This window comes from Acinonyx jubatus, chromosome C1, assembly GCF_027475565.1.
Source record: "Acinonyx jubatus isolate Ajub_Pintada_27869175 chromosome C1, VMU_Ajub_asm_v1.0, whole genome shotgun sequence".
Lineage (NCBI taxonomy): Eukaryota > Metazoa > Chordata > Mammalia > Carnivora > Felidae > Acinonyx > Acinonyx jubatus.
The window spans coordinates 199520101-199545480 of NC_069381.1; the positions used below are offsets into that span (position 1 = coordinate 199520101).

The 25380-nt window shown below is 44.2% G+C and overlaps 1 protein-coding gene across 1 annotated transcript in view; it reads left to right on the forward strand.

Moving 5' to 3' along the window:
- Positions 1-1417: 1417 nt before the first annotated feature.
- The window catches only part of LOC106970103 (sterol 26-hydroxylase, mitochondrial), a 33310-nt gene continuing 9347 nt past the window's right edge, over positions 1418-25380 (forward strand). The window contains exon 1 of the mRNA XM_053215807.1: positions 1418-2034. Coding sequence (XP_053071782.1) covers positions 1771-2034 — 264 coding nt within the window. The 5' untranslated portion in view covers positions 1418-1770. The remainder of the gene's footprint in view (positions 2035-25380) is intronic.

Here is a 25380-nt window from a genome sequence, read left to right on the forward strand (position 1 = left end):
GAATAAATAAATAAATAAATAACATTTTTTAAAGTTTATTTATTTATTGAGGAGCGGAGGGACAGAAAGAGAGACACAGAGAGAGAATCCCAAGCAGGCTCCGCCCTCACCGTGGAGCCCTGCGTGGGGCTCAATCTCACATACCTTGAGATCACGACCTAAGCCGAAATCAAGAATCAGTGGTGAGGTGCCTGAGTCGGGCTCTGTGCTGACAGATCAGAGCATGGAGCCTGCTTTGGATTCTGTGTCTCCCTTTCTCTGCCCTCCCCAGCTCGTGCTATGTCTCTCTCTCTCTCTCCCCGTCAAAAATAAATAAACATTAAAAAGAATTCAATGGGCAGATTTAACGGTAGGTTAGACACAGCTGAATAGAGAATTAATGAGCTAGAAGAGAAAAAAGGATTTAAAAAATGCAGAAAAGTGGGTAAAAGACAGGAAGGATCAGTCAGAAGGTCTAACATATGTATAATCTGAAGTCCTAGGAGAGAAATGGAAAAACAGATTAGGGTAGAAGAAATGTTTGAACAGATAATGTCAGAAAAACTCCCAAACTGATGAAAGATTTTCAGTCGCAGATTGAAGAAACTCTATGTCCCCTAAAGGGATAAATAAAAATAAATCCACATGTAGCCACCTTAGCTGACCCTCTAATTGTTGCCCCTTTGAACCTAATGTGCCCTTTCTCCATCTGGCTCTTTATATTTAAAAAAAAACAAAAAAAAAGACAATTCTTCCAGTGTTCTTAGAACAAGCCTTACCATGCTGCTGGTTCTCTCACTAATGGGTTGCATAATCTTTGATCTGTGTTTATTTTATATTTGTACAAGCCATGTTTTTAACGTTTTGAAATAGAAGTAACTTTTCAATATACTTTGAATATATGTGAAAAAAAGGATTCATGAAACAATAATCTTTCTTATTGGCAGTATTTTCTATACTGCTTTATTCTTTTTTATCTTATTAAAAAAAATAATTCTGGTTGCAGTCACTAAATCTGGGCTGAACCTGCACTTTGAAAAACGCTGCCTTGGCAGATTCAGGAGTGTGTGTGCGCGTTGGGGGTTGGGGGGGGGGGTAGAATTGCATTAACAACCCCTTAATATTTAAATTTGTTTGCCAGTTTGGCTTTCACCCTCCAGGAATCAGATGACCTTGGATTTGGGACGGGTTTTCTTTTCTTTCTTTCTTTTCTTCTCTTTTCTCTAGTGGCTGGGCGCTCGGACAACCAGCGGGCGCATAGGAAAAGCCAGTGGCCGGTTTAATCTCAGCAGCCTGTTCCAGCTCCCGGGGAAGGGAGGACAGCTGGGGTGATGGCGCCCTGGGGTGGCCAACCCGCAGGTCAGACGACGACCAGTCTCACTCACTGGGTGGGGCTTCCGAGAACTTTGTTCTACTGCGAACCAAAGTACGGTCCAGAGAACTTCAAGTTCTCGCTGAGAGTCCGCGAGAGAGCAAGGTGGGGAGTCGCGGCATTGGCGGCCACGGTCGGGGCTCGGGCGGTCTCCGTATATCCCCCGGGGCAGCCTCCGCGGCGGCGTGGGCCGGCCCCTCCCCCGGGCCTCAGGCTCACGGCTGGAGGCTTCTGTGCGTCGGTTAGGTCCTGTTGGAGAGACTCAGGACTGCGAGGGAAAGTGAGCGGTAAGGGGCCTGGCCAGCCTGCGCCCGGCCTACCCGGCGGCTGGCGCCTTGACCCCGCCCCCTTGGGATTGATCTCTGAGCGGGTTCCAGGCGCTCTTCACTCGCGGTCCAAAGACGCGGGCGGTGCGGGCCATGGATCGCGTGGCTGCGTTGAGGGGCGCGAGGCTGCGGTGGGCGCTGCTGGGGACGCGGGTGGCCCTCCCTGGCCTTTGCCCGCACGGGGCCAGAGCCAAGGCCGCGATCCCCGCCGCCGTCTCGGCCACCGCCGAAACTCCTGGAAACGGGCCTGGCGACCGGAGGCTGCGGACCCTGGAGGAGATTCCGGGGCCGGGGCAGCTGCGCAGTTTCTTCCAGCTGTTAGTGCAAGGCTACGTTCTGCACTTACACAAGCTCCAGGTAACCGAGCGGGGGCGGGGCGGGGGAGAGGGTGGGGGCTCGCGACTGGGGGGGTGGGGGTGAGCACAAGGATAAAGAAGCTGGAGATGGGGACACGTTGGACCAAAAGTGAAGGACACGAGAATTTAGCTCAGGACCGACTGGAGCTATGGTCATAGACTGGAAATCTGTAGGGATTATGTGCGAAGGGTAGACAGAACCCTGTGAACCGAAATGAAAAGGTCCCGGAGTGGTATGAATCAGGAGGGCACCAGGGAGGAGGGGACTTGGGAGACCAGGTTTGGAATGAACAGGGGTAGGGGTGCCTGGGTGGCTCAGAGAGTTAAGCACCTGACTTCAGCTCAGGTCATGACCCCTGGGTTCGTGGGTGTGAATCCCTTGCTGGGCTCTGTACTGACAGCTGGGAGCCTGGAGACTGCTTTGGATTCAGTGTCTCCCTCTCTCTCTGCCCCTCCCCTGCTTGCACTCTGCCTCTCTCTCTCTCTTAAAAATAAACATTAAATTTTTTTTTTTTTAAATAAAATGAACAGGGGTTGAGAGAGGAGAGAACTGTCTTGGTAACATTACTTGGTAATGTAAGGGTATAAGCTGCCAGATGTGGCACAACGACTGTTTACTTGTGTGGTGATGTTGGCGACCACAGACTTCTTCCAAAGGAAATGGATTCTGGAGGATTATGGTCATCAGGCAATTCGCAGGATAGATTTTTCCACAGAGAGAAAAATGTCACTTCTCGAGTGAAAGCAAAATCATAGACATTAAGGAAAAGGAACATTTGTTTAAATTAAGGAATCCAGTAAGAAGAGTTTATTCAGTGAAATGCACATGGAGGCAGATAACCCACTCTGGATGGACAGAGATGGGAAAACCCGATGTTGGCTAAGTTGGAAGAGTTTTAGGAAATGAACTGAAGAGATTCACCTCAGATCTGTCTTCCTAATGACTATGAAAAAATATAAACATGTCCACTCTGCTCCAGGCACGTTTCCAAGTGCTGGGATTCATTGAGAGGTGACCAGTGCCCTCAGTGCTGAGCTGGAAGCTTATACCCTAGGGTTTATATGCTCCTTTGGGGGAAGAGGGAGAGAGGGAAGTGAACAGATCAATAAACAGCTAATTTGAGGCAGAGAACTTGAGTGCCCTGAGAGGAGAAGCCTGCCCAGGGCTGGGGATTGGGTGGCACCTTTGATTCATTTATTTGCTCTCTAGGCACATGTGTGGTCATCAGTGATTGGCAGGAAGAGTGGGCAGGCCTTTGGCCGGGCTGGTGAACGGGCTGGTTACCATGTCCCTGTGCTGGGCAGTAATCAGAAACTCAGAAGAGCTCTGGGCACTGGGGATAGGACAGGTCTTTGAGGAGGGCCATGAAGGTCAGACAAAGGGCCCTGGTTCCTCCGAGGGGCCATGGTGGGCTCTTGAGCAGGCACGGGGTGAAGATGGCCTCTAGGGGGCACTGTCGAGGTTATGGTGTGTGCAGTAGGATGGATTAGACAGGATTGGTAGAGAGGGTCTCTGGGGACAAAGGATCGGGTGTGGCAGTATCTGAGGCACCCTCCAGACAAAGCTGGACAGGGAGTTGAGGATGAGGGTGAAAATGGCTATGAGGGCTTGAAGTGCTTGAAGTGCTTAGCTCTTGTTTCTTAGATTTGGTGGGCAGGTCACAAGACACATAGAGCTGGTTAAAAACATCATTCCTTCTGGGCTGAGCTTTAAGATACCAAGTAAGCTGAGAAACCAGAGTTCTGTAAACTTTTCCTGCTTGATTTAACCTCTAGAAATAGGAGAGGCCCAGTGAATGCCCCAAGGGTGGCGACTAAGGATTCCTCCTCATTTCATAGGGAGAGTTTACTGGAAGGTTTTGCTGAGGATTATCTCTAGAGCAGTAACTACCAAAGAAATTCTAGACCACCCTAGGAGGTGGAGGAGGAAGAGAAGAAAGCCAGGAATGTGTAGCCTTTTATTATTATTTCTTTTTTTAGTGTTTATTTATTTTTGAGAGAGAGAGAGCGGGAGAGACACAGAATCCGAAGGGAGGATTCTCCCAGGGCTCTAACTCACAAACTGGGAGATCATGACCTGAGCCGGAAGTAGGATGCTTAACTGACTAAGCCATCCAGGCGCCCCAGGAATGTGTAGCCTTTTAAAGGAGCAGCCAGGGCTAGGATTTTGGAGAGTCCCCTGGCTCCTGCCCTGTATCCCAGAGATCTGGAGTCACATGAACCTTCCCAGGGCACTGGTGGAAATTATACTAGCCCTTCCCACTACATGTGACTGGTGTGAGTTAATAAAGAGTGAAAGCCTGCGCATCTATAAAACCCTGTTAATACCCCTATTGAGAAGGAGGATACATTTCAGTGACCTACTTTGTATCATTTCAGATTTGTTTGGTTGCCTCTCACAGTGGCTTAAACGATAAAGTAGCTTTATTGGTTCATATAACCAAAAAGTCTAATAGTTGGATGCCCTACAGCTATATAGCCTGGTCTAGAGATTGATGAGATCATCAAAGCTATAGTTTTGCTTTTCTGCAGTTCTCTTGGCTCTGCTGCCTTGCAAAAGTTAGTTGACTGGCCTGGGTTAATTGCCTGTCTCTGAACCCATCATAGTGGCCATTGACATACTCTAATTAGCTTAGACACATGTAGGCTCACCTCTAAAGCTGGGGTTGGGGTCCCTCCCACCTCAACCAGGTGAGTGCTGCACAAAGCAGAGCAGTTGAAGTTGATATAAAGGCAGCTGACCATAATATCCCCTCGGCACCCTCGACTGTCGGGTCGAAACTGCATATCACACACAAAAATAATAAAGTCAGCTCAGGAGAGCATTGTAGGACTTGAGGGAGTGGAGTAGGGACTGGGACATGTGAAAATCGTTCTAGTCCATAAATGCAGTTCCCTTCTCTTTCTTAAAGAAAATAATATCAAGAGTGCTAGAAAAATGAAATGTAAACGTATGTTAAATTTGTATGTAAACTTATGTTAAGTTGATGTCTTTCAAAGATGGGGACCCAGAGACTGGTGAGATCAGTCATCTATTCTGTAGCTCTTATTGCAGACTGCCTTCATGTGCCCCACTTTGCCTTGTGCCCATAATTGTCATTTCATGTGTCATGTTTCTCTCTCTCTCTCTCTCTTTATTTATTTATTTTTGAGATAGAGAGAGTGAGCGGAGTAGGGGCAGAGAGGAAAGGAGAGAGAGAATCACAAGCAGGCTCCACACTATCAGCCCAGAACCTGACATGAGGTTCAAACTCATGAAGTGTGGGATCATGACCTGAGCTGAAATCAAGAGTCAGATGCTTAACTGACTGTGCAACTCAGGTGCCCCTCTCTTTTTTATAGTTACAATTTTTTTCTTTTCTTTTTTTAAAAAGTTTATTTATTTTAATTAATTTAGAGAGCATGAGCAGCGGAGGGGCAGAGAGAGAGGGAGAGAGAGAATCCCAAGCAGGCTCCACACTGTCAACTCGGAGTCCAGTGAGGGGCTCTAATCCATGAACTGTGAGATCATGACCTGAGCTGAGATCGGGAGTCAGACGCTTAACCGACTAAGCCACCCAGGTACCCCTCTTGTGGTAACTCTTAAGATCTCTCTTAGAGACTCTTAAATACAGAGGACAAACTGAGGGTTGCTGAAGGAGGGGGTGGAGGGTGGATTAAATGGGGGATGGGAATTAAGGTGAGTATTTTTCAGGATGAGCACTGGGTGTCATATGTAAGAGACGAATGACTGGATTCTACTCCTGAAGCCAAAACGACACTGTATGTTAACTAAGTTGAAAATAAATTAATAATAAAAAAAAAAGAAAGTGAAAAGACAGTCCATAGAATGGGAGGAAATATTTGCAAATCATATATCTGATAAAGAACTTGGGTCCAGAATATATAAGAACTTATACAGTTCAATAATAAAATAACTAACTCAATTTTTTAAATGAAAGCAGTATTGGAATAGGCATTTCTCCAAAGAAGGTATATAAATGGCTTAAAAGCACATGGAAAAAGGATCTATATCATTAGCCACTAGAGGGATGTAAATAATAACCGGAAGAGGGGTGCCTGGGTGGCTCAGTCGAGCATCCAACTTCAGCTCAGGTCATGATCTTGCTACTACCAGTGCAGAACCCACTTCGGATCCTCTCTCTCTCCCATTCTCTCTGCCCCTCCCCCACCCTCAAAAATAAATTTTAAAAACATAAAAAAGAGATCTACTCTCTTAGGAACTTTTAAATATACAATAGTGTACTAATAGTTATAGCCACCATGCTGAACATTACATCCCCGGGACTCACTTATTTTCTGTCTGCACTTTTTGTCTTTTGACCCCCTTCACCCATTTTCCCTACTCCCACCCGCCTCCTCTGGCAACCACCGATCTGTTCTCTATATCTATGAGTTCAGTTTGGGTTTGTTTTGTTTTTAGATTTCACATGGAAGAGAAGGATCAGTCAAAATTTGTCTTTCTCTGATTTATTTCACTTAACATAATGCCCTCAGGGTCAATCCATGTTGTCCTAAGTGGCAAGATTTCCTTCTTTTGTGTGGCTGAATAATGTTCCACTGTATATATACCACAATTTCTTTTTTCTTAATTAAAAAAATTTTTAATGTTTATTTTTGAGAAAGAGACAGACAGCCTGAGAGAGAGAGGGGCAGAGAGAGAGGGAGACACAAAATCCAAAGCAGGCTCCAGGCTCTGAGCTGTCAGTACAGAGCCCGATGTGGGGCTCGAACCCACGAACCCATGACCTGAGCTGAAGTCCGACACTTAACCCACTGAGCCACCCAGGCGCCCCTATAGTACAATTTATCAATTTATTCATCAGTGGACACTTAGGTTGATTCCAGGTCTTGGCTATTGTAAATAATGCTGCAGCGAACTTGGGGGTGCTTATATCTTTTTGAGTTAGTGTTTTTGTTTTCTTTAAATAAATACCCACAGTAGAATTGCTGGATCATAGGGTAGTTTTGTTTTTGTTTGTTTTGCACAAACAAACAAATTTTTGTTTGTTTGTTTGTTTTATTTTTTAAAAAATATTTTTATTTATTTTTGAGAGAGAGAGAGGAGAGAGAGAGAGAGCAAGCAGGGGAGGGCAGGGAGAGGAAGACACAGAATCGGAAGCAGGCTCCAGGCTCTGAGCTGTCAGCACAGAGCCAAACGTGGGGCTCGAACTCGTGAACCATGAGATCATGACCTGGGCCAAAGTCAGATGTTCAATCGACTGAGCCACCCAGCTGCCCCAAGAGTAGTTTTATTTGTAATTTTTTGAGGAACCTCCACACTGTTTCCCACGGTGGCTGCACCAGTTTGCATTCCCACTGAGAGTGCACAAAGGTTCCCTTTTCTCCACATCCTCACCAACACTTGTTGTTTCTTATTCTTTTGATGTCCATCTTAACAGGTATGAGGTGATATCTCATTGTGGTTTTGATTTGCATTTCCCTGATGATTTTTGATGTTGGGCATCTTTTCACGTACCTGTTGGCCACTTGTATGTTTTCTGTGGAAAAATATCTATATGGATTTTCTGCCCATTTTTTAGTCAGATTGTTTTCATGGATATTTTCTATTGCCTTTTTAGTTTCTATTTATTTCCACCCTGATCTTTGTTATTTTCTCCTTTCTATTAACTTTGGGGTTAGTTTGTTATTCCTTTCCTAGTTTCTTGAGGTGTAAAGTTAGGTTGCGTACCTGAGATCTTTCTTGTTTCATAATGTAGGCATTTATCACTCCGAACTTCTCTCTTAGAATTACTTTTGCAGCACTCCATAAATTATGGCTTTTACCACTCTTCCCCCCTCCCTGCCCTTTCCCTGAAGCCTGCAATCCCGCTCTCCACTGATATCAGCATCAAAGGCCAGATGACCTGGGACCTTCTGAACGTGGCAGGCTTTGTTCTGCCCAATGCAGAAGACATATCGTTTCCAGCTCTGGCAGCTCCGGCACCAGGTCAGCCTCCCTGCTTGGCTGTGGCTTGGCTGGCAGCATGAACAGCCCCATGGCGACTGTGGGAAGGGATGGTGTCTGGGCGCCCCCTCCTGCTTGGTGTTTTTTCAGCTCAGTCTTATGCATGTACCGCTGCTGCGTCAGTGTCCCTAAAGCATGTTTGGTTCCCCTGCTCAGGAATCTCCACAGGACCTGGGGAATCAGCATTGAACTCCTCACAGGGATGTTCAAGGCCCCAGCCTCCTTTTCCCAGGCACCCCTTCTCCCTTTCCGTTTTGATATGTTGTATTTTCCATTTTCATTTGTCTTTAGATATTTTTTTGATTTTCTCTTCTGATCTCTTCTTTGACCCACGATTATTCAGTAGCATGTTGTTTAATCTCCACATATTTATGAATTTTCCAGGTTTTTCTTTTTTTGTAATTGATTTCTAGTTTCATACCACTGTGGTGAGAAAAGATCCTCCATACGATTTTACTCTTCTTAAATTTGTTAAGACTTGTTTTGTGGCCTATCATGTGATCTAGCCTGGAGAATGTTTCATGTTCACTTGAGAAGAATGTGTATCCTGCTGCGTTTGGATGGAATGTTCTGTATATATCTCTTAAGTCCATCCGGTCTATTGTGTCACTTAAGGCCAATATTTCCTTATTGATTTTCTGTCTCGGTGGTCTGTCCATTGATGAAAGTGGGGTATCAATTTCCACTACTGTTACTGTATTGCTCCCTGGTTCTCCCTTTAGATCTGTTAATATTTGCTTTATATATTTAGATGGCACATGTTTCATGCCATCACCTGTTTATATGGCTTAGGGGCTGGGCTGGTAAGTTCTGAGGGCTGGGCCTGTGCCTTTCCCACCTCCGTGCCCTCCAGTGCCAGATACAGTCCTTGGTACAGGGAAGGTTCTTAGTAATGTTTGATAAATAAATAAATAAATAAATAAATAAATAAATAAATAAATGTCATGTACCAGCCAAAGGGCTGTGAGTGGTACCAAGCAGTGGTTCCATCAGGTGGTAAACTTTGTGAGACTCTCCTTAGCGCTTTGGTCTGGGTTGTTTGACATAAGATCGAGTGAAAAGACAGTAAGGGCGGTGGGCAGACTGAGTAAGCCTCACCATTCAGGTCTCAACTTTTCGAGTTCAGAAACTATATTTTATCAGCAAATTGAACATGGGCAGACTATTAGGGACTGACCAACATTGGCCAAACCCACAGAAACAAATTGTGGACTGGAGTGCCCACGGTTTATTTACTGAAGAAGTCAGCCCTCTCGGGAATCATAATGCTCCATCACATAGAAACCCCCTATTCTAATGATCTATTGCTGCATAACAAGCTGTCCCAAAATATAATGGCTTAAAACAACATTTTGGTACACTCATGATTTTGTGGGTCAGGAATTTGGGCAGTGCACATCAGAAGTGACTTATCTCAGCTTCCCAAGGGAGCAGGGCTTCAGTTTGAATGGCTGGATATGGCTGGGATGGCTCGAGTGGGGCCATGTTTCTGTTCGGAAGCTAAATTTGTTTCCATGGCTTCCTCAGTGTTTCCCCATGTCACATCTCCTGGGACTGGAATTTCCAAGATGGCTTCTTCAGTTGCATGTTTGGTGCCTGGCCTGGTCTGACCAGATCAGCTAAGCATCTCTCTCTCTTTCCATGTGGCTAGTTTGGGCTTCCTTACACCATGGTGGTCTCTGGATGATCAGACTTCTTATGGGGCCCTGGCTTTCCCCAAAGTGAATGTTCCAAGGGAAAGAAAGTGGGAGTTGCCAGTTTCTTAAGGCCTGGGCCTGAAACCTGGAGCAGCATCATTTCTACTGTATTCTACCCATCAGAGCAGGTACAGAGCCCACCTAGATTCTAGAGGAGAAGATGTAGACCTCACCTCTTAATGGGAAGGATGTCAAAGAATCTGTGGCCGTCTTTAATCCACTGCCCGCTCTTCCTAGGATCCAGGTACCTAGGGAGAAAAAGTAGTACCTACATTAGTGGACTGCTTAGTATGCAGAGACCCCAGAACTAAAGGAGTGGAATTGTATGGAAGGAAATTTCATCTAAGCCTTGGAGAAACCTGGTTGAATGTGCTTCTCTGGTGCCTGTCCATTAGATTAAGTATCTCTCTCTTGAAAGATAAATGCTGCCAAATTCTCGCTGTTTGACTTCCCTCTTCTGGGTTTTGTAACGACCCCTCCCATTCTGTTAACACATTCTTTCTTCAGTTTGGCTAATACCATTGATTAGATGGATTTTCTGTCCCAGTACTCATGTTACCATCCAGCCCTTCGGAGATTGTCCTCTAGTTACCTTTTTTTGGCTTTCAGTCTCATCTGGAAGACATTATGGTAGTCCTTGAGACTATGGCAAAATTGGATGTACTGCCTTTAAGCCTCAGGGTTGGGAACTGAAACCGGGTATTAAGGTCAAAAGTGTGAATCATACCACCTTAGCAACTGCACTGTTAGAATTTTTATCTTACAGATAAAATTCTGTGGTCAAAGAGAGTACCGAATATTCAAAGTAGCAGGATTTCTGATTGGGAAAGATTAGAATGACTTACATGTCCCGTTAAGGGTCTAATTGATTATAGTGTCTTCATCTGGTGGAATTTATGCAACCACCAAAAAGAACAGGGACAGCTCTATGGGTATTAATGTAATTGCTTGCTAAGAGATGGGAAGAAAGTGAGACCCAAAATGGTATTATATGCCATCATCTGTGGATGAAGGGGGAATGTGAGATATACATGCATATATGTGTTTAGTAGGTGCATGAAATATCTCTGGGAGGACACACAAGGAATCGGCAATAATGATTGCCTCTGTGTGATGGTTTCTTGGCGTCTGAAGATGAGAATTAGGAGGAAGTCTTATCTTTTATTGCAGGACTGCTCTGGACCTCCACCAGGTTTTCTCTGGCATCACCCTGCCCAGGCACAGTTTGCCAACTTTTGGGCCCTTTTGTTTACTTTTTCACTGTTTTGAATTTTAACAGTGTGCATGTGTGTATTACCTATTAAATTTTTTTTAAAAAACCACGAGAGCCAAAGAATGGAAAGCAGGAGATAAATGCAAGGCTGACCAAGTGCTTCCTGGTCTCGCGTGATATTTTGAGGTCTTCCAATGGCCTTTTCTCTTCTACCCTTGTTTGGTTCTGGGTCCTTACTTTCGATTTCCACCTGTCTGCCTACATCTTCTTTCTAGTTCTGCGTCACCTGCTGATCGTGCAGTCCTTGTTCTTTGAACGCCCTCATTGTTTCACCTGAGACTCGTCCAGTTTGTGGGCAGAGTGCCCTCAACATACTGCGGTTTTCCTCTGGGTGTGTGAGGGGTGTAAGTGGGGGGTGAGCAGTGTATCTATTTCCCTGACGGCCTCTCTGAGGGTGTCCCAGGCAATGCTTTTTCATGGATCACCCTGTATCCTCAGCCCGTTGTTTCTCTACGAGTGCAAAATCAGAGGGAAATTCTTACTGTCCTATGGTCTGGTACATGTCTTAGTAACTTATGACAGTTCTGTCTTCTTGCATAAAACCAGACATTTTTGTGATGATTGAAGTAAGGGCTACACGCATGCACAACATTTTTTTTGCGGCTTTGTTTGTAAAATCAAAAATTCAGAAACCTGTTAAATACCCATAAGCAGGATGAATAAATTGTGATATAGTCATACAATGGAACAATATACAACAGTCATAATAAATGCACAAGCTCTTAATGTATCAATAAAGAACTCAAAAACAAGGTTGAAGGACACCTGGGTGGCTCAGTCGGTTAAGCGTCTGATTCTTAATCTCAGCTCAGGTCTTGGTCTCAGGATCGTGAGTTCGAGCCCCGCCTTGGGCTCTGCACTGGGCATGAAGCCTACTTAAAAAATAAACAAAAAACCAAAAGTCCCAAAACAGCAAGGTTGAGTATAGAATGATAGGTACAGTAGAATACTATTTCTGTAAATTAAAAACCACACAAAAATACTATAAGCTATCACTGGACACCTATATATACAATAAAATTATATAAACGTTGACAGAAAGGATACATTTCTGATTCAGGATAGTGGTTGTCCTGGGGAGGGAGGGCAAAGGGAAGGACAAGAAGGGAACTTGGAAATATTTTCCTTTTGGAAAAAGATTTGAAGCAAATATGACAAATACTAACAGTTCTCTTCATTTGAGTGCGTGGGTGCATGTGCATTTATAATGTTATTTTCTTTAACTCTCCACATTAAAATATTCATAATAACAAATAAAGTAATCCTGCTCATCCTAAGTCCAAATAGTGCCCCTGGGCTGGTCTGATCTTGGAGGAGATCATTCAAGGCAAGGTTGAGAGCTAGGAGAACCTGGGAATGCTGTTAATTATTTAGCACCTTCTGTCCCCCGGAAATGTGAATTCCACTTGTGTGAGGGGGTTGGGGCTAAATTCTCCATGAGGCTTTGACAGCACTGAGACATGACGGTCCCAGCGGGGTTCCTCTTCACCTTTGACCCTGAGTGGGCCTTCTTTCTGACCCTCTGCCAGTGTAGGCAAAGGAGTGGCCCGTGCCTAGAGTTACCTCTCTCCCTCTGTTTATCCAACTGATGGCCTGCCAACTTTTAGGGGCAGGTTTAGTGACACTGGCAAAACAGTACGTGAGGTTTGTGAGTTTACTTTTGTCCTTGGCGCTATTTACTTGCTGTTTGAGTGTTTGTTGTGTTTTTTGTTTGTTTGTTTTGTTTTTTGTTTTTAGTTTTTGCCGTGCTGAGAGCCTCCCTAAGGAGTCTACCAGTCACTAAACTAAACAGGCCACTAAGTAGGAAAATAGAACCTTGCAATGCGGTATCACTTTTTTCCAGGGGAGATTTTAGTGTTTTGTTTTGTTTTTTTCTTGTAACAGCTTTTTTGAGATATAATCGCATGCCATAGAATCCACCCTGATGAACAACTAAACGGCTTTTAGTATATTCGCAGACTTGTGCAACCATTACCACATCAATTTTCAAATGTTTTCGTTGCCCCGGAAGGAAACCTCGTGCTCTTTAGCACCGCCGGGGCCTCATTCCCTCATCAGCCCCTGGCAGCCATTAATCTATCCTCTTCCTCTGTGGATTTGCCTGTTCTGGATACTTCGTATAAATGGGCTCATTGAATACGTGCTCTACTGTGAAAAGCTTCCTCCAGTTAGCATGACGTCTTCACGGTTCATCCATGTTGTAGCACGTGAGCATCAGTACTTTGTTCCTTTTTATGGCTGACTAATATTCCACGGTGGGGATATGCCACAATGTGTTCCTCTATTCCTCGGTTGAGGGAGGTTTGTGTAGTTTCTGCTTTTCGGCTCAGTGTTGCTTTCGAGTTTTCAAGGTGCCCACAGCTGTCAAAGGTAAGCATAGCGGACATGAGTTAGAGTGGTGAAAACAGGTTTTATTCAGTAGTGGCTGTCAGGAGGGGAAGGAGATAAACTCCATTCTGGTGTGGGCAGGGGTGACTATGTCTTTTAAAAGAGGGAGAGAGCGGGGAGCAGGATGGCAGGCCTTGAGCAGAGTCAGGGAAATGAAAAATTACAAAAGGCAGGAAGGGGGGCAGCTGGTCCATGTGAAACTCATATGGTTAGTTAACTGGTGCTTCTCAGCAGGACTTCTATACTTCCTCAGAGACTGCACAGGGGCCTTATCTTTAGGTGTCAGCCAGAACAAACAGGAAGTTCTTTAGAGTGCAAGCAGGGGAGGGACAGAGAGAGAGGGAGACACAGAATCCGAGCAGGCTTCAAGCTCTGGGCTGTCAGTACAGAGCCCGATGCAGGGCTGGAACTCACAAACTGTGAGATCGTGACCTGAGCCAAAAGCAGATGCTTCACCGACTGAGCCACTCAGGCACCCCTCAGGGCGGCACTTTAAGGGGCCTTTGTCCTCGGAATGAAGGTCATCCTATGGAGGCTACTCTGAGCTGTTAGAAACTATGTCCATGAGTTCAAGTCTTTCTAGACCCCAGCCGAGGCCCAGTTAAGAAGAGGGCTGGGAAGAGCCTGAGCAGAATCTGGTAAGGAGAGAATCTCTATCACAACCTTTTAAACATCTGAAAGCTATGGCACTTTGCAACAACAAAAAACGAGTCTGTTTACCACATATTGCATAGAATTTCAGTTTTCCATCCCCCACCCCTGAGCCTGTCTGCACACCCCAGGTTACCAGCCTTTGCCTTGAGGTGGGTTAGTACGTTTTAGGCATTATATCTGTGAATTGGTAATTGCCATTATGGCCTGCCTTGAGTTATTCACCTTAACATGTGTGTAGCCACAGGGCACCTCTTTGAGATAACTACTAATAGAATTCTCTTATTTGACTGATGAGGAAATGTCAAGCAAGAAAAGGCAAAGCCAAGGCCAGACTGATTTAATCAACAAAGATACAACAAGTCACTGTTAGATTTAGACATTTTATTGCTAAATAATGAAAGGAAGAGTAAGGCAAAGGTGCCGGCTCCCCAGGAACCTTGTCCCGCACATTCAAAAAGACGACACTGAAACTTTTCCCACCAGATGAGTGCAGCGTGAGTTATGGGGTATCCCGTTGCTGAGGCGTTCCTTCTAGACTGCAGCCAAAGGGTTTTATGTTCTGCAGCTCTTGTCTGAGTGGGGGTGGGCAGAAACCCCACACTTCATCGGAACCTGGGAGGTGATGAGAAATTGTTTCATGACAACCTCCCTAGTGAGATAGGGAGGTGAGTGGATGCGGGCCTTATTGCAACTCCTCACAGAACGTTCTTCCATGTCCCAGGAAGATGGCAAAGTGTTCTGCCAAAACTTATAAGCTATGGCTCAAGTCTCTGTGTGCATAGATAGGTACTGGGCTGCTCCACTGTTCAACCCCAACCCTTCACATATCCCAGAATTTGCAGGGATATAAATACCCCATCAGATAAATATTCCAGTTCTACTGATGGGAGCGCCTACCAAATCTGTCTTTGGCAGTATTGGATGAGAGTCACCACAACCGTGACTCCCTGTAGGTTGATTAGGCCTGTTTGGAGTATATACTGCAGCCAGGCGCCCCATCCAAGGGCAACCGGAGTTGCAACCACGCACACCCCACTTCAGCCAACCCCGCGGAAGTGCCGGGCATTACGGTTGCCTATTACCACCCGTGCTGAAGGGTTTGGAGCAGCCTGTGACAAATGAACAAGAGGCCAACAGTAACAGGATGAAGCTAAAGAGACCAGATCAGTGTCCAGAAGGTTAATCTTGTCCTGTTATCTTTATTGGAGGCTGACCATTTCTGAAATCACTGGCCCTTGGGAGGTTTCTAAGAGTTTTTAGATTGAGATTCTATTTGGCCAGCGGTCAAGTTGAGGGCGGTGGTGGTCTGAGTTAACTTGGCCACATGTCAGTTAGATGCCACCTTGTCTGTAGATAGGGGCTGAGAGAGAGAGAGAGAGAGAGAGAGAGAGAGAGAGATTAATAGTCCCTCCCTGCACCTCCAACTTCCCGGGATGACCCCTTATCTCCCACAAGCCAGAGGTATTCCTCTCCCCACAGCCATGTGTACAATGTGACAACCTCCTAGCAGTCCCTTCACTTTTTTGTCCCAATCCTCCTGTGTGTCCTAACCCTCACATGAGCCCTGCTCTCTCCTGAGGTGCCTCAGTGATTTCTTCCTTGTATACCTCCTACCATTCTAGAACATCTCCCATCCCCACATCGGGGCCATCTTGGGAGCTGAAACCTCATATTCGTGGCCATTACCGTCCATATCTATTACTGCCCAAGAGCGGCAAGCAGAAGTGATGGCGAAAGAAGCACCAGGTTAGGATAGCTTACTCCATGACTCTTCTCGCTACTTGCAAAGTAGCTGTTAGTTTTCCAAGGGGGTAGGTGTGGGAAGAAAAATGGGGGAATGAGAAGAGTTAATTATGCGGCTCGGGTCTCTTACAGCCTATCTCGGGCCTCTTCCTGGCTCTCCAATCTCACAATGAAGAATTCTGTTGAAATGGCAGATACCCTCCTGGTGAATTGTCACATAGATATTCCAAACTGGCTTTCTTAGGTGTGTCATCCACTGGGAGCTGAGGCTGGGTTATCCAGTTATCTTTTTCAGTTTCTCCTTTAAGAGTCCACTCCACGTTTCAGTGGCACTGGCTTCCTGGGGATGATACGAGGCATGGAAGGTTCAGTGAATGTTCCACGCAGCTGCCACTGCTGGGTCCTTTTTACTTCAAGTGGGAACCATTGTTTGAATGGATGCTCTTGGGAAACCAAATGTATAGCACTGTCCATCGAAGGGTCTTTGAATAGTGTGCCCCTCGTGCTGTGGAGATGGAGACGGTAGTGTCATACCTTGAAGAGGTGTCTGCTACAATCGATGTCCGATGGTACCCTCAAGAGGATGGTAGGGGACCTGTACAGTCTGTTTGGTAGGACAGGCCAGGTCCAGTACCCCTCACTATGAGCCCCCAAATTTCTTTTACCACTGGAATGTCTAGCTGGCGGTCTGGGCATATTTGCCACCTTCTTTGGCTTCACATACTGCGGTCACTGTGCCTTGTTTGGGGGCTCCCGTGGATGGAGTACCATGCCCTGTGCAGCAGTCTGTCTGGATGGCTACGGTCCTTACATTTGTGTCACAGGTCTCCTCAGCTTGCTGATTTCACCCATGTTGATCCAAGGAAACCTTTGCCACGGGCATCCCTCCGGGTCATGAACAGAGGGTATGGGTCTTGTGTGATCTGCTGCCATGATGATCATTGCCAAAGAGGCTGAGACTTGTTCATCCAGGCCTTCCACTGCCAGGCATCAGCCCACTTGCTCATGAGTCAATGAAAATGTAACAGGGTGTATTTGGGGAGGTCTTTTCCAGAGCAAGTAGCACAGCTCACAACAGCGAGCGTTCTCCTTTCCATGCATAGTTTTAGACAATTTTCTTTGGGGGGTATAAGGCAGCATCACCCCAGGACACCCCATGGCCCCCAACTGAGCTGATCTATCCATGAACCAGGCCCAGGCATTGTCAGTAACTTCAGTGAAGGTAAGCCCCCAAGAAATCTGAGGTGTTGGCATAGACCCTGCATCTGAGTCAACACATCTAGAGGGCGACTAACCACTTAATGGCTGGTGTGCTATTTTCTGGATGTACTGCAGCCACATAATCAGGGATGCTTGTCAGGCAGTACCCACTTGATGTTCTCGTTTCCCACGGGACATCAGGTAGAACAGCACTTTGCCGTGTCCGTCTCAGTGTGCATTAGCGCTCAATATCAAGCCAGTAATTGTCTCTCAGTTGGGGTATTCTGGGTGGTGAGGTCAGGCAAGTGCCATGTCCAAAACCCTAAGGAACCATTGCCTAGTGGCCACATAATTTTACCACTGGTCTCAGTCTGTGTAATGTCAGTCACTGACATGTGTAGCTCACATGTCTCATGAGGGCTGACTGGCCGCAGTGGAAGAGCAGTTTGTACTGTTGGATTGTCTATCTATCTACCGATCTATCGATCTATCTATCTTAGTAATCTCTACGCCCAAAGTTGCACCTCTTCCAACTGAACCAGCCAGACACCCCTGGATTGTTTCCTTAAGCATGTTTGTCTGTACTAGTTCTTTGATCAAGACAGTGATCTTCCTTTCCACCCCTTCCCTTTCCTTGGAATCCCATACTACTTTACTGATACCGCATGACTGAACCCAGAGAACAAGGTAGACTCCTGGTGGTCCACTCAACCCACTACCGCTGCTCTAATCATGGCATTTCCCCACCGAAAACATCCCTTACAGTTTAGAGAAATGTTACATGTATTTAACACATTTATTCCCACAATACATTCAGTATATCTTTGACGAACTGATCACCAGGGAGTATTTTATCTGTAGCCACAGCCACCTGTCTAATGGAAACAGTTTTCCTTTCCTTAGTAATACAGACGGGTAAGGAACAACCACGGAATGTTTTTAAACATTTTATGGGACCCTCTCCCTTTTTTCTCGAAAAACCAACACAACTTGGGGCACCTGGATGGTTCAGTCAGTTAAGCATCCAACTTTGGCTCCGGTCATGATCTCAAATTCTGTGTCTCCCTCTCTCTCTGCCCCTCCCCTGCTTGTGCATGCTCTCTCTCAAAAATAAATAAACATTTAAAAATAATAAAATAAAATAAAGTAATAAAATAAAATATAAAGTAAAATAAAATAAAATAAAATAAAATAAAAACCAACACAACTCATCAGGGCTCTCGGGGACCATGGTCAAGGACTCCTGTCCCCTTGTCACTAACTACATCAACCAGGCTTGTTACTGCCTACCAGGATCCTATTGCACACTTTGCTAGTTGGCCCGTGGGGTCTCACGGTCTTTTTCCTAAAAGGATGCCATGACCTTGTCAGCTTTGGTGAAGAGAGTTAAAAAACCCCATGTAGTCAATCTGTCAGGAGCAGTGGGGTGACACCCTTGATAGTATGGTTCCTTCTGTAGGTGCAACTTTCATATCAGGAATATACTGCTTTTTAGGTGGTAAAAGACAGCAGTTTTTTCTTTGGCTGCCAGGGGGATTACACCCTGTCACCTACCAACGTTGTTTCCAAAACTACTTGGCAAGCTGACTCTGAATCTTACTCATCACTCCTACCGGGACCTTCAACTTGCCAACCAACAAGACATGGTTATACAATGAAAAGTTTGGACCTCAGAGGAATTTTCCTAACAGTCTAGGAACGCTGTCAGTGAAACATTTTGAAACCCATCATACATTTTGTATGTAGGAGGAGTTGGCTCATGGGTCTCTCACTCAGAATCACAGAATCACTTTCCCTTTTGTTTTGTCTTTGCTGTCCCACACTTTACAGAAACACAGACCAAAGGGTTTAACACAGGCCCTTCAGGAGGTGGGTAGTGGCTGGAAAGTCAGGGATTCCAGGGGGTGGGGGACAAGGGGCGGCATGGGGGTGGGGGGCACCTCCACTGGAAAGACAGCTTTGCATTTACTTTCAATTTTCAGTGGCCATTTACTGACAGAGTGGATATAGGACTGTGGGAAGACCCCTGCTCCTCGGCCCTGCCTGCCTTACCTCTCCTACCCTGCTTGGTCCATGCCATCCGCTGGTGGGAGGACCCTTCTCTGCCCCTCAACACACACTTAGGTCAGAGCACGTGCTACTAGATCATGGGTTCTACTTTATCTCTGAACCTGACCATGTGGTCCCAGTTCTCTAAAAGGCCATTATAACTTTACCAGCACCATATTGGGAACCAAAAGTATCAAGTTCACATGTTAGACAAGGCAAAGCCAAGACATAACAGATTTTTTGGAAAAGATACAGCGGGCCACATTTAGATTTAGACAGTTTATTACTTACATAGAGAGGGACAGGGTGCCTGGGTGGCTCAGTTGGATAAACGTTGGACTTCAGCTCGGGTCATGATCTCATGGCTTGTGAGTTCAAGCCCCGTGTTGGGCTCTGTGCTGACAGCTCAGAGCCTGGAGCCCGCTTTGGATTCTGTGTCTCTGTCTCTCTCTGTCCTCCACCCTCACACTCTGTCTCTCTCTCTCTAAAATAAACATTAAAAAAAAGAGAGAGAGACAGTGAAAAGAAGAATCAGCCAAAAGTGCCAGCTCACCGAGATCCCTGTCCCACACATGCAAAAGGACAGCCCCGAAACAAAAGGGGCCGGATGATTGCAGTGTGAGTTGTGGGATATGTTGAGGTGCCCCTTCTAGACTGCAGCTAGGTGGTTTTATATTCTGCAGCTCTTTTCTGAGGGGGATAGGGCAGAAAGCACACACCTCATCTAAACCCAGAGGAGAATCTGTTGGTCTCCTGACAGCCTCCTAGGGGATACAGGGAGTCAAGTGCTAGGTAGCTTTGTGGTGGCTCCTTGTAGGATTTCTGTCCTCTCGTGTCCTGGGATGGGTGGTGTCACAGGGCATTGAACTCTGAAGACTCAGAGAAGACTGGGTTCAAGCCTCCGTGTATATGAGTACAAGCAGAGTCTCACAGTCGGGAGGGTGCCATGGTGGAGCTATCCCCCAACAAAGTGGCAAAGCCCATTAGTGTTGGGGCTGGAACTAGAACAAAATCTCCTGCCAAGCAGTCCCTGACCCTTCAACTGATACTGCCAGCTGTGGATGAGATAAAAACACATGACAATGAACAGGCACTTTTTTCCTGTAAAAATTTCTCTTGTTTTTTTGGAAAAATCACATAAATATGAGTTATGTGCTAATAGTTTTTGACTACGTACCACCTGTAAGAGAAAATGTCATTTCAGTGTGGCTGAAGTAATTTGCAGAATATTAAACATTATTCTGCATATATAAATATGTGTTTGTTGTAGAGAAATCAGAAAGTATACAGACACAAAAAGAAGAAAATCCAAATCTCCCATAATTCCCAAACCCTGCACATATCACAGTGCCTTGTACACATAGGTGCTTCATAAACATTTGTGAAACAAGTACATAAATACACACATAATCTTAGTGGTAAGTAAGCATTATCCTTGTTTGCTAATCCTTGGTGAATAGGTTTCTACATTTTCCTCCATGTGTCATCAGTATATGTATGTATGTATGTATGTATACGTATATATATGCATATATATGTGTGTATATATATATTTTTTAATGAAACTATACCATATACTCTTTTGTAGCTGCCCTTTATTAAAAATAAATGTGCATACCTTTTGGGGTCCCTGGGTGGCTCAGGGTGATTTTGGCTCAGGTCATGATCTCACAGTTCATGAGAACCAACTTCTCTCTCTCTCTTTCTCTCTCTCTCAAAAATAAAATAAATAAATAAACTTAAAAAAATAAACAAATGGGGGTGCCCGGGTGGCTCAGTCAGTTAAGCGTCTAACTTCTGTTCAGGTCATGATCTCGTGGTTCATGAGTTCGAGCTCCGCGTCGGGCTCAGTGCTGACAGCTCAGAACCTGGAGCCTGCTTCAGATTCTGTGTCTCCCTCTCCCTCTGCCCCTCCCCTGCTTGAGCTCTGCCTCTCTGTCTCTCTCAAAAATAAATAAACATTAAACAAAAAACCACTCAAGTATTTGAAAATAAATTAATTAATAAATATGCATACCTTTCTATATCAACAAGTACACCTATAGCAGTTTTAAATGGCTGACTAGTGTTCTTTTGTATGGCTTCACCAGAATTTGCTGAACTTTATTGTTATATATTTAGATTTTTTTATGTGTAAAAGCTTTGATATATCTATCACTAAATATCATGCCCATCTTTAGAATAAACCCCTAAAATGGAATTATTGGGTAAAAGATTTTGTTCTGGGCTTTGACATGTATTGCCTGCCAAATTGCCCTCTAAGAAAGTTGTAAACACAGTAGTTTTGCATAACAGAGGGCATTCTCAGAGACTGCCCCTGTGTTCTTCCCTGAACAGTTAAACAGACCAGCAAATACCCCTCAAAGCTTGATCCCTAGTCCTGGGTTAGGAGTTAACAGTGGAAAGGAAAGGTTGGTCTGGTTCTCTTTCCTTCTTGATCTACAGTTGAGAAAAATTTTGGAACCAAAGAACTGACTCAAGTGGACATTCCTCAGCCTCTTTCCGTTCTTTCTTTTCTGAGGGGCTATTTTTTGTTCACATCAGGTTCTCGCTGAGGCTCTGGAGGTTTTAAATACCAGAAACTTCTATGCTTTTTTTTTTTTTTTGGTGGGGGGAGGGAATTCACATAATACAATTCATCATTTTAAAGTGTACCATTCAGTGGCATTTAGTGTATTTTGAATGTTATGAAATCACTAATTCTAATTTCAAAACTTTTTCAATACCCTAGAAAAACACCCTGTCACCAGTTAATCTCTCTGTTTTGCTCTGTCCTGCTGCCCCTCAGTAATTGTTAATCTGCTTTCTGTCTCTATGGATTTGCCTATCCAGATAAATCATATAAAAAGGACCATACAGTATATGACCTTTTGTGTCTGGCTTCTTTGACTTAGCACATGTTTTTAAAGTTCATCCAAGTTATAGCATGTATCATACTTTGTTCCTTTTTATGGATGAATAATATTCCATTTCATGTGTAGACCACAATTTGCTTATCTGTTCATCAATTGATGACATTTGGGTTGTTTGCACCTTTCAGTTATTATGAATAATGCTGCTATAAATATTGGTGTAAAAGTTTCTGTGTGGCATGTTTTCATTTCTCTTGGGCATACACTTAGTAGTGGAATTGCTGAATCATATGGTAATTCAGTGTTTAATTTTTTGGGGACCTGCCAAATGGTTTTCTGTAGCATCTGTACTATTTTTATAATTCCATCAGCAATGTACAAGGGTTTCAGTTTCTCCACATGCTTACCAACAACTTGTTATTTTCTGTTTTTTGGATTAAGGCCATCCTACTGGGTATGAAATGGTATCTTATTGTGGTGTTGATTTGCATTTCCTTGATGACCAATGATGTTGAACATCTTTTCATGTGCTTATTGGCCACTTGTATTCTCCTTTGGAGAAATGTTAAGTCCTTTGACCATTTTAAAACTGAGCTGCCTTCTTGTTGTTGAGTTTTTTAAGACCTCTTGTATATTCTGGATATTAAACTCTCATCAGATGTATGATTTGCAAATATTTTCTCCCATTCTATAGATTGTCTTTTCACGTTCTCGGTAATATCCTATGATGTACAAGATTTTAAATTTTTTATGAAGTCTTATTTATTTTTTCTTTTATTGTTCATGCTTTTAGTGTCAAATTTAAGAATCCATTGCCAAATCCAAGGTCATGAAGATTTGTCTCTATGTTTTGTTCTAAGAGTTTTATGGTTTTAGGTCTTGTATTTAGGTTGCTGATCCATTTTGAGTTAATTTTTGTATATGGAGTGAGGTAGGAGTCCAACATAATTCTTTTGCACTTGGTTATCTAGTCGTTCCAGCATCATTTGTTGATGAGACTGTTCTTTCCCCACATTGAATGGTCTTGGCACTCTTTACAAAAATCAATTCACCATAGATGGTGGACTCTCAATTCTTGTCCATTGGCCTATATATGTATGTATCCTTATGCTACTGCCACAGTGTTTTGATTATTGTAGTTTTGTAGTAAGTTTCAAAATTAGGAAGTATAACTCTTCCAACTTTGTTTTTCTTTTTCAATATTTTTGGCTATTCAGGGCCTTTTGCAGTTCCGTATGAATTTGAGGATTGATTTTTTCCATTTCTGCAGAAAAGGTCATTGGCATTTTGGTGAAGATTGGATTGCATCTGTAGACCACTTTGGGGATTACTGCCATCTTAACAATATTAAGTCTCCATATCCATGAACATGGGCTATCTTTCCATTTATTTAGTTCTTTGGTTTCCTTCAGCAATGTTTTGTAGTTTTCAATGTACAAGTGTTTCACTTCCTTGGCTAAATTTATTTTTGAGTATTCTATTCTTTTGGATGCTTGTATTAGTTTTCTCTGGCTGCTGTAACAAAATATGACAGACTGGCTGTCTTAAACAATATAAATTTATTGTCTTTAACTTCTGGAGGCTGGAAGTCTGAGATCAGGGTGCCAGTAGGTTGATTTCTGGTGACAGCTTTCTTCCTGGCTTGTAGACAGCCACCTTTTCCCTGTGTCCTCGCATGGCCTTTTCTTGGTGTGTACTTGCAGAGAGAGAGAGAGAGAATGCTCTCTGATGTCTCTTCTTATGAGGACACTAATCCTATTGGATCAGGGACTCATCTTATTTAATCTTAATTACTCATTTAGTCTTACTTACTTCCTTAGAGGCCCCATCTCTAAATACAGCCACACTGGGGGACTAGGGCTTTGTATGAATTTTGGGGAAACACAAACATTCAGTCCAAAACAGATCCAATTCTAAATGGGATTATTTTCTTAATTTCCTTTTTGGATTATTTTTCCAGGCTTTTACAACTAATTCCCACTCCTTTGGAGCCACTGTTACTGGTTTCTTGTGAATCTCCTTCTCCGCCTCGCTTCTGTCTGTCACTGTTTGTCTCTCATATTCTTCGTGTTGTCTGCAACTTTTTTCTCCACCTGATTCATTGACATCTGCTAAATATTGCCTAAAATGTGTGTAGTGGTATGTCAAGGCAACATGGGAGGTAGTTAAGAAGTATGGGGGTGCCTGGGTGGCTCAGTCTGTTAAGCGGCTGACTTCAGCTCAGGTCACGATCTCACGGTCCGTGAGTTCGAGCCCCGCGCCAGGCTCTGTGCTGACAGCTCAGAGCCTGGAGCCTGTTTCAGATTCTGTGTCTCCCTCTCTCTCTAGCCCTCCCCCGTTTATGCTCTGTCTCTCTCTGCTTTTCAAAAATGAATAAATGTTAAAAAAAAAAAAAGAAGACTGCAATTATAAGAAGTATGACATCATTCCTGACCTAGAAGATTTTCAATTTAGTTGAAGAGACAAGACTTAACTAGGGAGCAACTTATAAGCATATGTAATCAAATTCTCAACTGTGTGGCTCATACACTGAGATGTAAACTCTCTAAGGGTAGCTGTTCCTGCTGTGCACACAGCTGTATCCCCAGGCCCTAGATAAGTATAGGAGGAACAGGATATGACTCAATAAATAAATGTTGAGTGAATTCATCACTCCCCCCTTTGGAGTCTCACTTGGTGGAAGCTACCCCTCCCATTCATCCTGGAAGATGATCCCTAGGGGACTCTGTTCTGCAAAGTGGCACTTGGACAGGATCTATCTGAGAACGTTGGGGCTCTCTAACTGGCTCAGGTTACGGCCTAATGGTAGGTTCACAGACATAGCACACTCTTTCAGCAAGTATTATGGTGTCTTTCTAAAATAAGTTCCTACATAAATAGATCCTTGTTCAGTTCCACCGAGTAAACTGAGAAGAGGAATATGAAGGAAGAGGAAAGAAAGCATGGCCTATGCAAAGGGGGAAATGCCTCAGAAACTTCCAAGCTGACAGCCAGGAAGAGGTGCCAGAGGCTTTGGATTCCAGAGAAGAAGCTGGTCCCCAAGTAAATGGTTGTTGATCTAGTCTTCTAAAATATGACTTTTTTTTTTTTCTGATTCTAAGATCATGGTAGAAAATCTGGAAAAAAAAATCACAGTATAAAGAAGAAAGTAACCTATCTATAAACCATGACTCAGAGATTACCAGTATCTGCATTTTAAAAAAATGTTTGTTTGTTTGTTTATTTATTTATTTATTTATTTATTTATTTATTTTGAGAGAGAGAGAGAAAGAGCACAGAGGAAGGACAAAGAAAGAGGGAGAGAGAGAAAATCCCAGACAGGCTCCACACTGTCACTGCAGAGCCCGATGTGGAGCTTGAACTCAAAAACTGGGGAGATCATGACCTGAGCCGAAACTAAGAGTTGGATGCTTAACTGACTGAGCCATCCAGGCGCCCCACCTCTATTTGCATTTTTATAAAACTGTAACATGTAATTGTATTTGAACTTAACACAAAGAGAAAAAACCCAAACTGTAGATAA